The sequence below is a fragment of the Oncorhynchus mykiss genome, chromosome 1, assembly GCF_057628025.1.
Source record: "Oncorhynchus mykiss isolate SJ-2025 chromosome 1, ASM5762802v1, whole genome shotgun sequence".
NCBI lineage: Eukaryota > Metazoa > Chordata > Actinopteri > Salmoniformes > Salmonidae > Oncorhynchus > Oncorhynchus mykiss.
In genome coordinates, this window is record NC_143022.1 from 64,411,764 (window position 1) to 64,428,562 (window position 16,799).

At 44.4% G+C, this 16,799-nt stretch overlaps 1 protein-coding gene across 3 annotated transcripts in view; it reads right to left on the minus strand.

Moving 5' to 3' along the window:
* The window catches only part of abcc2 (ATP binding cassette subfamily C member 2), a 65,940-nt gene that overhangs the window by 3,508 nt on the left and 45,633 nt on the right, over positions 1–16,799 (minus strand). For all 3 annotated transcript variants that reach the window (XM_021604527.3, XM_090231754.1, NM_001124655.1), the window contains 5 exon segments: positions 15,302–15,428; positions 14,061–14,162; positions 9,606–9,749; positions 3,368–3,526; positions 3,058–3,224 (listed from right to left, as the gene is read on the minus strand). In XM_021604527.3, coding sequence (XP_021460202.3) covers positions 3,058–3,224; positions 3,368–3,526; positions 9,606–9,749; positions 14,061–14,162; positions 15,302–15,428 — 699 coding nt within the window.

Here is a 16,799-nt window from a genome sequence, read left to right on the forward strand (position 1 = left end):
CCCAGCTTTGATGCACCTGTACTGACCTCGCCTTCTGGATGACAACGGGGTGAACAGGCAGTGGCTCGGGTGGTTGATGTCCTTGATGATCTTAATGGCCTTCCTGTAACATCGGGTTGTGTAGGTGTCCTGGAGGGCAGGTAGTTTGCCCCCGGTGATGCGTTGTGCAGACCTCACTACCCTCTGGAGAGCCTTACGGTTGTGGGCGGAGCAGTTGCCGTACCAGGCGGTGATACAGCCCGCCAGGATGCTCTCATTTGTGCATCTGTAGAAGTTTGTGAGTGCTTTTTGGTGACAAACCGAATTTCTTCAGCTTCCTGAGGTTGAAGAGGTGCTGCTGCGCCTTCTTCACGATGCTGTCTGTGTGAGTGGACCAATTCAGTTTGTCTGTGATGTGTATGCCAAGGAACTTAAAACGTGCTACCCTCTCCACTACTGTTCCATCGATGTGGATAGGGGGGTGTTCCCTCTGCTGTTTCCTGAAGTCCACAATCATCTCCTTAGTTTTGTTGACGTTGAGTGTGAGGTTATTTTCCTGACACCACACTCCGAGGGCCCTCACCTCCTCCCTGTAGGCCATCTCGTCATTGTTGGTAATCAAGCCTACCACTGTTGTGTCGTCCGCAAACTTGATGATTGAGTTGGAGGCGTGCGTGGCCACGCAGTCGTGGGTGAACAGGGAGTACAGGAGAGGGCTCAGAACGCACACTTGTGGGGCCCCAGTGTTGAGGATCAGCGGGGTGGAGATGTTGTTGCCTACCCTCACCACCTGGGGGCGGCCCGTCAGGAAGTCCAGTACCCAGTTGCACAGGGCGGGGTCGAGACCCAGGGTCTCGAGCTTGATGACGAGCTTGGAGGGTACTATGGTGTTGAATGCCGAGCTGTAGTCGATGAACAGCATTCTCACATAGGTATTCCTCTTGTCCAGATGGGTTAGGGCAGTGTGCAGTGTGGTTGAGATTGCATCGTCTGTGGACCTATTTGGGCGGTAAGCAAATTGGAGTGGGTCTAGGGTGTCGGGTAGGGTGGAGGTGATATGGTCCTTGACTAGTCTCTCAAAGCACTTCATGATGACGGAAGTGAGTGCTACGGGGCGGTAGTCGTATAGCTTAGTTACCTTAGCTTTCTTGGGAACAGGAACAATGGTGGCCCTCTTGAAGCATTTGGGAACAGCAGACTGGTATAGGGATTGATTGAATATGTCCGTAAACACACCGGCCAGCTGGTCTGCGCATGCTCTGAGGGCGCGGCTGGGGATGCCGTCTGGGCCTGCAGCCTTGCGAGGGTTAACACGTTTAAATGTCTTACTCACCTCGGCTGCAGTGAAGGAGAGTCCGCATGTTTTCGTTGCAGGCCGTGTCAGTGGCACTGTATTGTCCTCAAAGCGGGCAAAAAAGTTATTTAGTCTGCCTGGGAGCAGGACATCCTGGTCCGTGACTGGGCTGGATTTCTTCTTGTAGTCCGTGATTGACTGTAGACCCTGCCACATGCCTCTTGTGTCTGAGCCGTTGAATTGAGATTCTACTTTGTCTCTGTACTGACGCTTAGCTTGTTTGATAGCCTTGCGGAGGGAATAGCTGCACTGTTTGTATTCAGTCATGTTACCAGTCACCTTGCCCTGATTAAAAGCAGTGGTTCGAGCTTTCAGTTTCACGCGAATGCTGCCATCAATCCACGGTTTCTGGTTAGGGAATGTTTTAATCGTTGCTATGGGAACATCTTCAACACACGTTCTAATGAACTCGCACACCGAATCAGCGTATTCGTCAATATTGTTATCTGACGCAATACGAAACATGTCCCAGTCCACGTGATGGAAGCAGTCTTGGAGTGTGGAGTCAGCTTGGTCGGACCAGCGTTGGACAGACCTCAGCGTGGGAGCCTCTTGTTTTAGTTTCTGTCTGTAGGCAGGGATCAACAAAATGGAGTCGTGGTCAGCTTTTCCGAAAGGAGGGCGGGGCAGGGCCTTATATGCGTCGCGGAAGTTAGAGTAACAATGATCCAAGGTTTTTCCACCCCTGGTTGCGCAATCAATATGCTGATAAAATTTGGGGAGTCTCGTTTTGTAGCTTTAAGATTTTCCTTCACTGGAACTAAGGGGCCTAGCCCAAACCATCAAAAATGGCCCAAGACCATTATTCCTTCTCAACCAAACTACAGTTGGCACTATGCATTTAGGCAGGTAGCCTTCTCCTGGCATCCACCAAACGCAGATTCGTCCATCTGACTGCCAGATGGTTAAACGTGACACATCACTCAAGAGAACACGTTTCCACTGCTCCACAGTCCAATGGCGGCGGGCTTTACACTACTCCAACTGACGCTTGGTATTGATCTTAGGCTTCTGCGTGGATGCTCAGCCATAGAAACCCATTTCATGAAGCTCCCGACGAACAGTTGTTGTGCTGATGTTGCTTCCAGAGGCAGTTTGGAACTCGGTATTGAGTGTTGCAACTGAGAACAGAGGATTTTTACACGCTACGCGCTTCAGCACTCAGTGGTGCCGTTCTGTGAGCTTGTGTGGCCTACCACTTTGCGGCTGAGCAGTTATTGCTCCTAGACATTTTCACTTCACAATAACAGCTCTTATTGTTGACCCAGGTAGGTCTAGCAGGGCAGAAATCTGACAGTGCCACTTTCAACACAGGCCATTCTACTGCCAATGTTTTTCTATGGCTATGTGTTCGATTTTATAAAACTGTCAGCAACATGCTAGATAGCCATGTTATTGATTGATCTAACATTATATTTAATGTCCTACAAAAACTTTCCATCGGTAGTGTCACGTTCGTTGTATGGATGAGACCACGGCGCAGCGTGATGTGAATACATCTTCTATTTTAAGGAAACGAAGAACACTTCAACAAGTGCAAATAATACTAGCTAGCTATGCAGTTCCAACCTGCCTGGCTGCCCATCCAACCAACTAGCAATGGGCAGCTAGCTAACAAGATATTTCTAGTACATAAAAGACACTCTTCAAATCGAAGGTGACAGCGTTTCAGTTTCAACGATGCCCTTGTATCTGAAGTGTGCGGGTAGGTGAGTGTAACCCACCTGAGGTTCTCTCCCCCCTCTGACACCTCGTGGGTCAGTCCTTCCTGTAACCCCCCCACGTACTCCTTCAAATGGGACAGCTCGAGGACGCGCCAGATCTCCTCATCACTGAAGGTCTCAAACGGGTCTAGGTTCATACGCAGCGTCCCTGAGAACAGCACTGGGTCCTACACACACACCGAATGGAGAAACAAATGTCATCATGTCAAAATATTATAAACTTTGTGCCATTTATAAGGGTGTGTGTCTGTGGGTGCGTGCGTGCATGTGTGTGTAAGCGTGCATACATGCATTTCTGTGTGTGCGTTACCTGTGGTATAATAGTCAGTCTGGTCCTGAGGTCATGTAGGCCTAGAGTAGCGATGTCTGTCCCATCGATCAAGATCCGTCCCTCTGCTGCCTCAATGATTCTAAACAGGCAGTTGGTCAGACTGGACTTCCCAGCACCTGTTCGACCCACTATACCGATCTGGACAAGATGGAGGACGTTCAGTAAGACTTTGAGTATTGCTTTAATTCTTGTTGCAGATGGGTCATGACCATAGAGATGTACTAAAGAACAAGTGTTAAGCCAATGTTGGTGGTTTACTGCCACCTGCAGTTATGCAATGTTTGCTTAAAAATTAGTGCCAGTTCTTAATGGCGCTGGCCATGATAAAAACAGGCTTGGGACCAAGTGTGCCCTCTGTCCAACTCTGTAGCAGTGACTGATCGTGTCCCTGTGTAGGGTGGCAAGTAGCCTAGCAGTTAAGAGGGTTGGGCCAGTAACAGAAAGTTCACTGGTTTGAATTGCCGAGTCAGGCAAGGTGGTAATATTTGCCCTTCTGCGCAGTTAACAGTTAACCAACGACAACAACAAGGCAGTTAACCAACAACAACTGCTCCCTGGGCGCCGATGCCAAGTGGCATATACCTTTGCTATGGCCTGCATAACCTATTTCCATAAATATGTTATAAACTAAAAACAGAATGCACAAGAACAATGAAGACAAACCTGAGTTTCACCAAAACAATGCAAAATGTTCCGTCAGAAAATATGTTTTTGTTTTCTCTCTCCAATGATCTGGGCCTATTTTTATACCGGACTGTCCGATGTCTAATTATTATTAATGCCTATTTTAATTTAAATTTGAATCTCCATTTGATATGAATATAACTTGACCTATGAAGCTACTCTATTCGTTTTATGCATGCTGAATTTCTCCCGCCGCACTATGTCATTATTAAAAAATGAATGAATCTAACAAAGTTCTAAGTTATCTCACAAAGTTTTAAATTTTGTTTTTGAGATCATCTGAAAACATAGTAGGCCTAAGGTAATAATGATAGAGAGAGCAAACAATAGGAAAATAGAAAACATAGAATTAGGAGTTTGAACAAACCTTACAATTGAGCAAAACTTAGGCTATTTTAAGAAACGGAAAGAAATCCCTCCTTGCCATTGTGACCCAAACGGCCAAAAACCTCGGCTAGTTCTAATTGAAATATCATAAAAGCATTAAGAAAAGTTATTTATAAAGAATATTTGCCAAATGTTGTAATTAAGTGTGTAATATCATATTGCAGCTTTCAAATGTGAATAATTGTGAAAAAAGTCTATGGTTTCTCAATCACAGTTTAAATTTGAATGACAAATATTTCAGGCCACAATAAATTGAAATTGAGCTAAAAATACCAAGATGGAAAATATGATTATTCTAGGCCTAGTAGCCTAGACCTAATAAGAAAGGAGGATGAGGCAAACATGCAAATCATTTAATAATTATCCAGTTATGAGGACAGCAGAGTCGCTTGCTCTGCAGCCCATTATTATTTACAACCCATTATCAGCCTCAAAATGTCATCTATGGATCAACCAATTGGTGCTTAAGTCAACTGCAGGCTTTGCTGTGCCAATGGGAAAAGATGAGTGTCAACCAATTCACGCTTATATCAGTACATTTTCAGTCAATGGGAAAAGATGAGGGTCAACCAGTTGACACTTATGTCAATGCATTTCAGTCATTGGGAAAAGCGGAGTGTAAACCAATTGAAGCTTATGTCAATACATTGCATTCAATTGGAATATTCATGCTTATGTCAAAACAGAGCTCGGGTTTTGCCACGGGTTGGGTGGTGCAAAAACCATTTGAGGGGGCCCCTCATATTATTTTGAATTTTACAGTTAGGGCTAATAAACTTCAAAAAGTAGCTGGTTTCATGAATGCATTAATGGTTGTCAATCATCATTAAATAGACTTTACCTTGTACCCAGATTACCGAGTGCACAGATTGACAAGGCAAAGTGCAACGAGCAGACAAGTCAGAACCACGGAGAAATAACTAGGCCTAGGCTACACCTTGTTATTTAGAATAGCCGGAGAGTAAACAAGATAACATCAATCATGCAAGATCAGGTGTCTACAACATAAGCAGCAAACACACCCACATCAATTCGATATTGCTTTCTGTAGTCAAGCACAACAAGGAACGGAATCCCATGTGCCTATAAGACTATGGTTTATTTTAATAATCTAACAAAGAGTAGACGACTTTTGCCTCGAGACGCAATTTAAAAGCAAGTTGCAGGGAAGAACAGTGTAGTCCAAATCAAATTAAATGTTATTTCTCACATGCTTCATAAACAACAGGTGTAGACTAACAGTGATATGCTTACTTACAAGCCCTGAACCAACAATACATTTAAGAAATATAAACTGAAGTAAAACATAAATATATAAAATTAAAATAAAGGAGGAGAATAGAGATATATAAATATATACACAGGGCGTACCGGTACAGAGCCAATCTGCGGGGGCACAGCTTAGTCGAGGTAATATGTACATGTAGGTAGAGGTAAAGTGACTATGCATAGATAATAAACAGAGTGTAGAAGCAGAATTAAAATGGGGGTGGGGGGTGGGGGGGGCAATGCAAGTAGTCTGGGTAGCCATTTGATTAGCTGTTCAGGAGTCTTATGGCTTCGGGGTAGAAGCTGTTAAGAAATATTTTGGACCTAGACTTGGCCCTGCTTGCCATGCAGTAGCAGAGAGAACAGTCTATGACTAGGGTGGCTGGAGTCGTTGACAGTTTTTAGGGCCTTCCTCTGACACCGCCTGGTATAGAGGACCTGGATGGCAGGAAGCTTGGCCCCAGTGATGTACTGGGCCATATGCACTATCATCTGTCGTGCCTTGAGGTCGGAGGCCGAGCAATTGCAAAACCAAGCTTTTTGAGGATGTCATGTCCCATGTCAAATCTTTTCAGTCTCCTGAGGTGGGAATTGTTGTTGCCTTGTCGTGCCCTCTTCACGACTGTCTTGGTGTGTTTGGACCATGATAGTTGTTTGATGATGTGGACACCAGCCTCAATTGGAATGGGGGCGAGCTCTGCCCTCCTTTTCCTGTATTCCACAATCATTTGGCCATACAGTCATGGGTGAACAGGGAGTACAGGAGGGGACTGAGCACGTACCCCTGAGGGTCCCTCGTGTTGAGGAACAGTGTGGCAAATGTGTTGTTACCTACCTTTACCAACTGGGAGCGGCCCGTCAGGAAGTCCAGGATCCAGATGCAGAGGGAGGTGTTTAGTTCCAGGGTCCTTAGCTTAGTGATGAGCTTTGAGGGCACTATGGTGTTGAACGCAGAGTTGTAGTCAAAGAATAGCATTCTCACGTAGGTGTTCCTTTTGTCCATGTGGGAGAGGGAAGTGTGGAGTGCAATAGAGATTGCATCATCTGTGGATCTGTTGGGGCGGTATGCAAATTGGAGTGGGTCCAGGGTTTCTGGTATAATTGTGTTGATTTGAGCCATGACCAGCCTTTCAAAGCACCTCATGGCTACAGATGTGAGTGCTACGGGCCAGTAGTAAATTTAGGCAGGTAATCCATCTTGCCCTGTGGCCTTGTGAATGTTGACCTGTTTAAAGGTCTTACTCACATCGGTTACGGAAAGCGTGATCACACAGATCAATTCAATCTTAGTCCTGTTTTGACGCTTTGCACGTTTGATGGTTCGTCATAGAGGGCATAGCAGAACTTCTTATAGGCGTCTGGGTTAGAGTCCCGCTCATTGAAAGCGGCAGCTCTACCCTTTAGCTCAGTGCAGATGTTCTACCTCAGGTGAGCAAAACCTAGAGACTTCCTTAATATTAGATTGTGTGAAACAACTCGACAAAACAAAATATATTACAGTTTTTAATGTCCCGTTGGTAGGTTAGTCTTGATCGGAGCTCATTCATGTTATTATCCAATGATTGCACATTGGCTAATAGGACTGATGGTAAAGCAGGATTACTCACTCGCCGTCGAATCCTTGCAAGGCACCTTGACCGACGTCCCTGAAATCTTTGTCTCTTCTTCATGCGAATGACGGGGATTTTGGCCATGTCAGGTATCTGAAGTAAATCCTTTGCGTCCGACTAGTTAAAGAGTCTCATAGCAAAGGGTCTGAATACTTATGTAAATAAGCTTTTTCTATTGTTTTTTATTTGTAAGCCATTTGCAAAAATGTTCATTATGGGGTATTGTGTATAGATTGCTGAGTATTTTTTCTTAATTTAATCCATTTTAGAATAAGGCTGTAACGTAACAAAATGTGGAAAAAGTCTAGGGGTCTGAATACTTTCCGAAGGCACTGTACACCCACCCACGCATGCACACACAAACACACTTTTTCAGTGTTCGTAATGTCCAACAATTGCAAACAATAGTTTATATTGGACAAATTCAGTTATGTTTATCCTCGTTTCGTTACATTTACTTCCGTTTACAAAATGTTTTTCAACAGAATCGGTGGAAGGAATACACCCCCTCACACGCAAACAGAGTTCACTTTCATAGCAGCCGCATACATACGGCATTAGACCTTTGATCGTTGTATCATTTCTTCTCGCATCTACGCTCTCTCTTCCTCACACCTTTTCCCTTCACTTGTGGACTTCAGTGCACAAAACATCAGCTGTCTGTGACCAGGTAAAAAAAAAACTTTCCAAGCCAAAACTTCATATCATAAACGCTAACTGCTACACACAGCTTACATTGGTGTCACCATATTATAACATCATATGGCTACTAAAACTAACAAGTTAGTAAACCCGTTACAATCATGTACAACAGTGTACAGTCAGCAAGGAGTTTAGCAGTTACACCTGTGGCAATAAATTAATAAAACGAAAAGCTTATCTTGACTTGGAAGAGTTCCAGTGTTGGATAGCCATAGCCAACTAGCTAACATAGCATCCCTCTCTGTTTGAGTAGTCTAAACTAGCTAGCTGCATTCGCTAAATAAGTAAGTGAAAAATTCCAAAATATAGCTAGCTCACTCTCTCTTGCTTTTTAATTAAAACATTTAAAAAATTGTTCAAACTGTTCAACTGTTGTCTTCCTCGCTCTTTGAGTCAACTACTCACCACATTTTATGCACTGCAATGCAAGCTAGCTGTAGCTTATGCTTTCAGTACTAGATTCATTATCTGATCCTTTGATTGGGTGGACAGCATGGCAAGAGCTCTGATAGTTTGGAAATTGTCATAATTACTGTGCAAGTCTATGGAAGGGGGTGAGAATCATAAGCCTCCTAGGTTTTGTATTGAAGTCAATGTACCCAGAGGAGGACGGAAACTAACTATCCTCCGGCTACACCATGGTGCTACCCTACAGAGTGCTATTGAGGCTACTGTAGACCTTCATTGCAAAACAGTGTGTTTTAATCAATTATTTGGTTACATGTAAATATTTTTAGTTAGTACGTTTGTTGAAATTGGTCCTCCCCTTCCTCCACTGATCACACCATATACCACAGGTATTTTTACACTTTTAATTACGTTGGTAACGAGTTTATAATAGCAATAAAGCACCTCTGAGGTTTGTGGTATACTGTATGGCCAATACACCAATTGCTGCCCTTCTTTATGAGACGTGATGTGAGTGAAACCATGTCATTTTTTTAAAGCCAATTTTTACTCCTGAACTAATTTAGGCTTGGCATAACAAAGGGGGTGAATAATATATTTTAGTTGTTTATTTTGTATTAATTTGTAAACATTTATAACGTTATTATTTTCACTTTGATATTATAGATTAGTTTTTTTGGATCAATGACAAAAACAACATTTAAATCCATTTCAATACCACTTTGTAACACAACAAAATGTAAAAAAGTCCTGGGGGGTGAATACTTATTATAGGTTCCATTAGTTTTCTTTGCACGTAGACTGTTACAGTATATACATTGTTTCTTTGTCGACATGGTATGTGAAATATGATACCAGACAGTGGGGTCAAAATGATTGAAAACCTTGATGAAGATTAGCAATAATGACTGTTTGAACCCTACCTTTTTGAGGAAAATTAATATTATTTGTTAAACAAAATCTCTTTCTCTGAGCAATTGTATTAGTATACAAATAATATAATAATTTACAAAAAAAATTGCATACAATATAGCTCTGTATTTGAATGATTCATTTTATACAGTCATTATTGCTCAACTTTATCAAGGGTGTAAATCATTTCGGACCCCACGGTATGTGTAGTGTCTGACGCTGGTCTCTCTGTCTCTCTCACCCACCTTCTCTGTGCTGTCGATGTCGCAGGTGATCCCGTGCAGCACCAAATCCAGTTCAGGTCGGTAGCGGACCTTGAAGTTTTCGAACCTCAGCCTCCCAGCCTCAGGCCACTTCTCTGGCGGTCGTATCCCTGACACCCAGTCCGCCTGTTCAAACACACATGCACGTTTCATATACAACTCCACCTAACAAAGACACATACACGTAGCACACACACACACACGCGTTTACCAAAACTAGCTTAAGAAAACTGTCACATGAAAATGGATGGGCACACGCGTGTTCTAAAACAGTGTGTCTGAAGCATTGGGCTAACGCCAGAAGTGATGTTTACTGATGCTTCAAAGGCATCAGTAAACAGTCTTATTTTTGGGGTCCTGTGTGGCTCAGTTGATAGAGCATGACACTTACAATGCCAGGGTTGGGGCTTCGATTCCCACGGGGACCAGTACAAATACAAATGTGTGAACTCACTACTGTCAATCGCTCTGGATAAGAGCATTTGCTAAATGACTAAAATGTGAATTTGCAATGTACATTGTTTGAAGCACACTTTTATAAGTCTCAGTCACAAATGACAGCTCGAATAACAAGACCCCTATGATGAACAATAGGCTTGTAGAATCCAGATTTTTTTTCCCCCAGATTTTTAGTCCATCGTTCGCTGGTAGGTGATCCTACGTGCCCTGGGCATTACTGAATCAAATGAACGAAATGAGCCGTTCTATTGACTGAACGAGTTAAAAAAGATCAGAGTCAGTAAAAAGAGCCAAACTTCCCATCACTAAAAGACAGTTGATGGTCCAAGTTGATGACACAGTGTTTCTATACTGTAACTCACAGAACAGACATGTTTTCACTGTCTATTTAACATCAGACTGTTCACAAGCAGTATGTTTTCAAATTCAACATATTATACACTCAGCTCAAACAAGGTCTCATTCTACACCTGCAAAGCCTTGTCAGGAAATGCTTCCCACTGGGAACACTATGTAATTTCAACATGGATAACTGGGTAATATTTGGTTGAGACACTGGTCAATGAGTGTCTCAACTCAAAAAGATAGTTGAAATTCCAATGTGTTATACCTATGCTTCAACCATCTAAAAGCATAACCAAATTCCAATGGAAAATCTGTCTGCTTTTTGGTTTAGTTGTCACCCAAATGTCTATCACTGTCACACCCTGATCTGTTTCCCCTGTCTTTATGCTTGTCTCCACCCCCCTCCAGGTGTTGCCCATCTGCCCCATTATACCTGTGTTCTCTGTTGCCAGTTCCGTCTTGTCTTGTCTTACCAGCGTGCTTTCACATCTTCCTGTTCCTCAAGTTTCGTTTCCTAGTTTTTCCCGGTTCTGACCATTCAGCCTGCCCTGACCCCATGCCTGCCTGCCATCCTGTACCTGCCTGACACTGACCAGATTACGAGTCTCTGCCTGCCCTGACCCCGACCCTGCCTACCGTCCTGTACCAGCCTGACTCACGAACCTCTGCTTGTCCTCTACCTGCCCTTTGCCTGCCTCATGTTTATAAATGATCTGAGAACTGTACTATCCGCCTCCTGTGTCTGCATCTGGGTCATATCTTGAGTTGTGATAGTACGAACTGGCCATGACTGACCCAGCAGACTCGAACCAGCTCCACAACGCCGTCTCCTCCCAGGGAGCCACCATTGGAAGACACAAGTTACTTCAAGGTCTTCTGGGAGGACTCCAGACCTTGGCGGAACGCCAGGACCGTGCTTTCAACATATTGCTGAAGCAATTCCACGGATTGTCTGTGAGGCAGCCCGCCAATACAGTAACACCCCTAGACTGTCAAATACCCCGCTACCAGCGGTATTTCTACCCCGGCGTCCCAAGAACGCCACTTACCTCCTCCGGAGAGCTACGCTGGAGATCTCGGATCCTGCCGGATCTCTACCAGTGTACCCTCCTCTTTGAGCTGCAACCCTCTTCATTTCCCTCGGATCGCTGGAGGATAGAGTACGTGATAACGCTGAAGTCCGGGGGGGCTCTTGCCTGGGGTACGGTGGTGTGGGAGAAACAATCCACCGTTTGCCTCAGACTGGAGGAGTTTGTGGCGGAGGTACGTAAAGTGTTTGATTCTCCGTTGTCTGGGAGGGAGGCAGCTCGTAAGCTTCTCCAACTACGTAAGGGTTCCCGTAGTGTGGCAGAGTGCGGGGTAGATTTTCGCATGTTGGCGGCTGAGAGTGCCTGGAACCCAGAAGCCCTGTTTAACGCATTCCTTCACAGATTATTGGAGGTGATTAGATTATAGACGAGCTCGTAACCCGTGAGCTGCCGCTGGACCTTGACTCCCTCATAGCCTTGACCATCCGGATTGATGGGCGGTAACGGCAACGTAAGAGGGAGTCTGTTCTCTTTCGATGACACTTGTCCTCGATTTATACCTTGCCTCCGAGGGATCTGATGTGACCTCTGAGAGAACTCGGGTGACGAGGGCTGTCGAGTCGTCTCCTCCGGAACCCATGCAACTGGGCAGGGCTAGATGGTCTCCTGCTGAGCGCTTACGCAGACTTAACATCCAGAGCTGTCTGTATTGTGGAGCTACGGGACATTCTTTCTCTAGTAGGTACTAGTACGCTGATGAGCAGTACGGGGAGTTTCCCATCTTCCATTTCTCGTACCCCTATCCATGCTACCCTGTTGTTGGGTGACCGGTCAAAATCTCTTCGGGTGCTCATAGACTCTGGGGCCGACGAGAGCCTTATGGATGCTACCCTGTTGTCGGAGCTAGGAATCCATACACAACCCCTCTCCATTCCAATGGATGTCAGAGCATTGGATGGGTGCTCTATTGGCAGAGTTACCCACACTACGTGTCCCATTAACCTGACAGTGTCGGGTGTATCACAGCGAGTCTATGCAGTTCCTACCCATCGGATCCCCTCATGCACCTGTGGTTTTGGGGTTTTCCTGGCTCCAGAGGCATAATCCGCTGATCGACTGGGTTACTGGTTCTATCCATGCACATTGCCTGAAGTCGGCGCTGCCTGCCCCAGGACGTCTTCCTGTGGGCTTGGGAAAAGCCCCGGACCTCTCTGCCATTCCCGCGGAGTACCAGGACCTCCGGGAGGTTTTCAGTAGGCCAGTGCCACCTCGCTTCCTCCACATCGGCCCTGTGACTGCGCCATCATTCCTCCTGACAGAGCTGATATAACTGAGTCAGGTTTGTAGGCCTCCTGGCTCGTACACGCTTTTTCAGTTCTGCCCACACATTTTCTATAGGATTGAGGTCAGGGCTTTGTGATGGCCACTCCAATACCTTGACTATGTTATCCTTAAGACATTTTGCAACAACTTTGGAAGTATGCTTGGGGTCATTGTCCATTTGGAAGACCCAAGCTTTAACTGATGTCTTGAGATGTTGCTTCAATATATCCACATAACTTTCCTACCTCATGATGCCATCTATTTTGTGAAGTTCACCAGTCCCTCCTGCAGCAAAGCACCCCCACAACATGATGCTGCCACTCCCATGCCTCATGGTTGGAATGGTGTTCTTCGGCTTGCAAGCCTCCCCCTTTTTCCTCCAAATGTAACGATGGTTATTATGGCCAAACAGTTCTATTTTTGTTTCATCAGACCAGAGAACATTTCTCCAAAAAGTACGATCTTTGTCCCCATGTGCAGTTGCAAACCGTAGTCTGGCTTTTTTACGGCGGTTTTGAAGCAGTGGCTTATTCCATGCTGAGCGGCCTTTCAGGTTATGTCGATATAGGACTCGTTTTACTGTGGATATAGATACTTTTGTACCTGTTTCCTCCAGCATCTTCTCAAGGTCCTTTGCTGTTGTTCTGGGAATGATTTGCACTTTTCGCACTAAAGTGCGTTCCTATCTAGGAGACAGAACGCGTCTCCTTACTGAGCAGTATGACGGCTGCGTGGTCCCATGGTGTTTATACTTGCGTACTATTGTTTGTACAGATGAACATGGTACATTCAGGTGTTTGGAAATTGCTCCCAAGGACAAACCAGACTTGGAGTTCTTGGCTGATTTCTTTTGATTTTCCCATTATGTCAAGCAAAGAGGCACTGAGTTTGAAGGTAGGCCTTGAAATACATCAACAGATACACCTCCAATTGACTCAAATGATGTCAATTAGCCTATCAGAAGCTTCTAAAGCCATGACATAATTTTCGGGAATTTTCCAAGCTGTTTAAAGGCACAGTCAACTTAGTGTATGCAAACTTCTGACCCACTGGAATTGTGATACAGTGAATTATAAGTGAAATAATCTGTCTGTAAAGAATTGTTGGAAAAATGACTAGTGTCATGCACGAAGTAGATGTCCTAACCGACTTGCCAAAACTATAGTTTGTTAACAAGACATTTGTGGAGTGGTTGAAAAATTATTTTGAACGACTCCAACCTAAGTGTGTGTAAACTTCTGACGTCAACTGTGTCTATCATTCTCATTGAACACACACAGACCTCATTCTCCATCTCCGTGTACTCGCTGACTCTCTCCACAGCTACTATGTTGGTCTCCAGTTCTGATGTCATCCTCACCAGCCAGTTCAGTGTCTGGGTCACCTACATGTCAGGGGTTAGGGTCATTACCATCAAGTCATCATCACTTCATTATCATTCCATCATCCATAAAATCCATTAAGTGCTTTTTGCAAATACACATGTGTCAGGGAGTACTCAACAGTAACCCAGGACTTAACCCTGATTCATCTCCTTACATAATAATAATACATTAGTATTTTTCATCACAACATCATCTCAACGTGCAAACAAAATAAAGTAATAATAATAATAATAATATATTCAGTATGTATGACCATTAAAGTACCACTGTACCACTTCAGTTTAACAGAACTGAATCAGAGGTTGGTTAGATGGTAACACAATGGCACTTACATTTGAGAGCATCTACTCTTGATATTTACATATAAAAGACAGGTCTAGATGCACAAGTTACATTGGATGCGTTTACACAGGCAGCCCAATTCTGATATTTTCCACAATATTTATTTTAAATAATTGGGCAAACGATCAGAATTGAGCTGCATGTGTAAACGCAGCCAGAGTGTTGTGAAGGGTCATAGCACTGTAACAGGACACCTAATTGCTCCCAATTACCCCAGGCCACGCCCCTTGCCTCCACACCTGTTTTCTATTCCCTAGTCACCTCTTCTCTCCTGTCACCCCTCTCAGTTCCCTATATAAGCAGAATATACAGTACATGTTAAGCCCATATTTCCCCCATAGCCACCTGGCAGTACATTGCCATGAATGCACCGTTTATGTTTCTGTTTTTAATGTTTCCATTTTGTATCTCATCCAACCTCCCTACCCACCTCCCTACCTCCCTACCTACCACACTACCGGCCCTACCAAACCTCCATTCCAAAACCCTCCCCCATGTGCCTCTGTGTTCGTGTTCAACTCTAAACCTGGATTACTTATCTCCATCTCCTCATTCTGACTGATACCATGGTGGCAGCTCGAACCCTAAACCAGTTAGTCCTTTGAAACACCTCATACAGTCCTTCATTTTACTGAGATTTGACCATTGAAAGCACAGCTCAACCATCCTCAACAAAGCACTCCTCTCTCTGGTATAGTACAGTGAATTAGGAGATAAATAGGTCAAGGTCATATTCAGTAGGCACAACACAGAAGAACACTGTTTGTGTGTGTACGCGCGCGTGTGGTGTACTCACGTTGAGGGCATAGGAGATGGAGAGGCCGACCAGGCCACTGTCCAGAGAGTCCCGGGCAATGACAGCAAGCAGAGCTGAGAAAAACACTACCAGGTTACCAAGGAACTCTAGACGGATGGCCAGCCACCTGCAGGACAGAAAGACAGACATTAGACATTACAGACATTACAGACATTACAGACAGACAGACAGACAGACAGACAGACAGACAGACAGACAGACAGACAGACAGACAGACAGAAGATGAAGGTAGACAAACAAGACAGACAGACCACAGGCGGCTGCTGGCACCTTAATTGGGGAGGATGGGCTCATCTTTACTAACGACATGTCACTGCGGATGACTCAATAATATACACATCAGCTACTACAGCGACTGAAATGACTGCAACACTTAACAAAGAGCTGCAGTTAGTTTCAGAATTGGTGGAAAGGAATAAGTTAGTCCTAAATATTTCAAAAACTAAAAGCATTGTGTTTGGTACAAATCATTCACTAACCCTAAATCTCAACTAAATCATGTAATGAATAATGTGGAAATTGAGCAAGTTGGGGTGACTAAACTGGTTGGAGTAACCCTGGATTGTAAACTGTCATGGTCAATAACATTGGGAGAAGTCTGTCCATAATAAAGTGTTGCTCTGCCTTCTTAACAGCACTAACAACAAGGCAGGTCCTACAGACCCTAGTTTTGTCGCACCTGGACTACTGTTCAGTCATGTGGTCAGGTGCCACAGAAGGACTTAGGAAAATTGCAATTGGCTCAGAACAGGGCAGCACGGCTGGCCCTTAGATGTTCAGAGCTAACAATAATAATATGCATGTCAATCTCCCCTGGCTCAAAGTGGAGGAGAGATTGACGGCATCACTACTTGTATTTGGGAGAGGTATTGACATGTTGAATGCACCGAGCTGTCTGTTTGAACTACTGGCACACAGCTCAGACACACATGCATACCCCACAAGACATGCCACCAGAGATCTCTTCACAGTCCCCAAGTCCAGAACAGACTATGGGAGGCGCACAATACTACAGAAGAGCCATGATTACATGGAACTTTATTCCACAACTTTGATAAAATTTGATGAAAAAAACAGATAAAAACACACCTTTTGGAACAGCGGGGACTGTGAAGCAACACAAACATAGGCACAGACACATGTATACAAACACACGATAACGTACGCACTATACACACATGTACACATGGCTTTTGTGTGGTAGATATGTGGTAGTAGAGTAAGGGCCCGAGGGCACACACTTAATGTGTTGAGAAATCTGTTGTGAATGTATTGTAATGTTTTTAAAATTCTATAACTGCCTTCATTTTGCTGGACCCCAGGCAGAGTAGCTTCTGCCTTGGCAGCGTCTAATGGGGATCCATAATTAATACAAATACAAATAGTCATGGCTGGAACGGAATAAATGGAATGGTTGGAACGGAATAAATGGAATGGTTGGAACGGAATAAATGGAATGGCTGGAACGGAATAAATG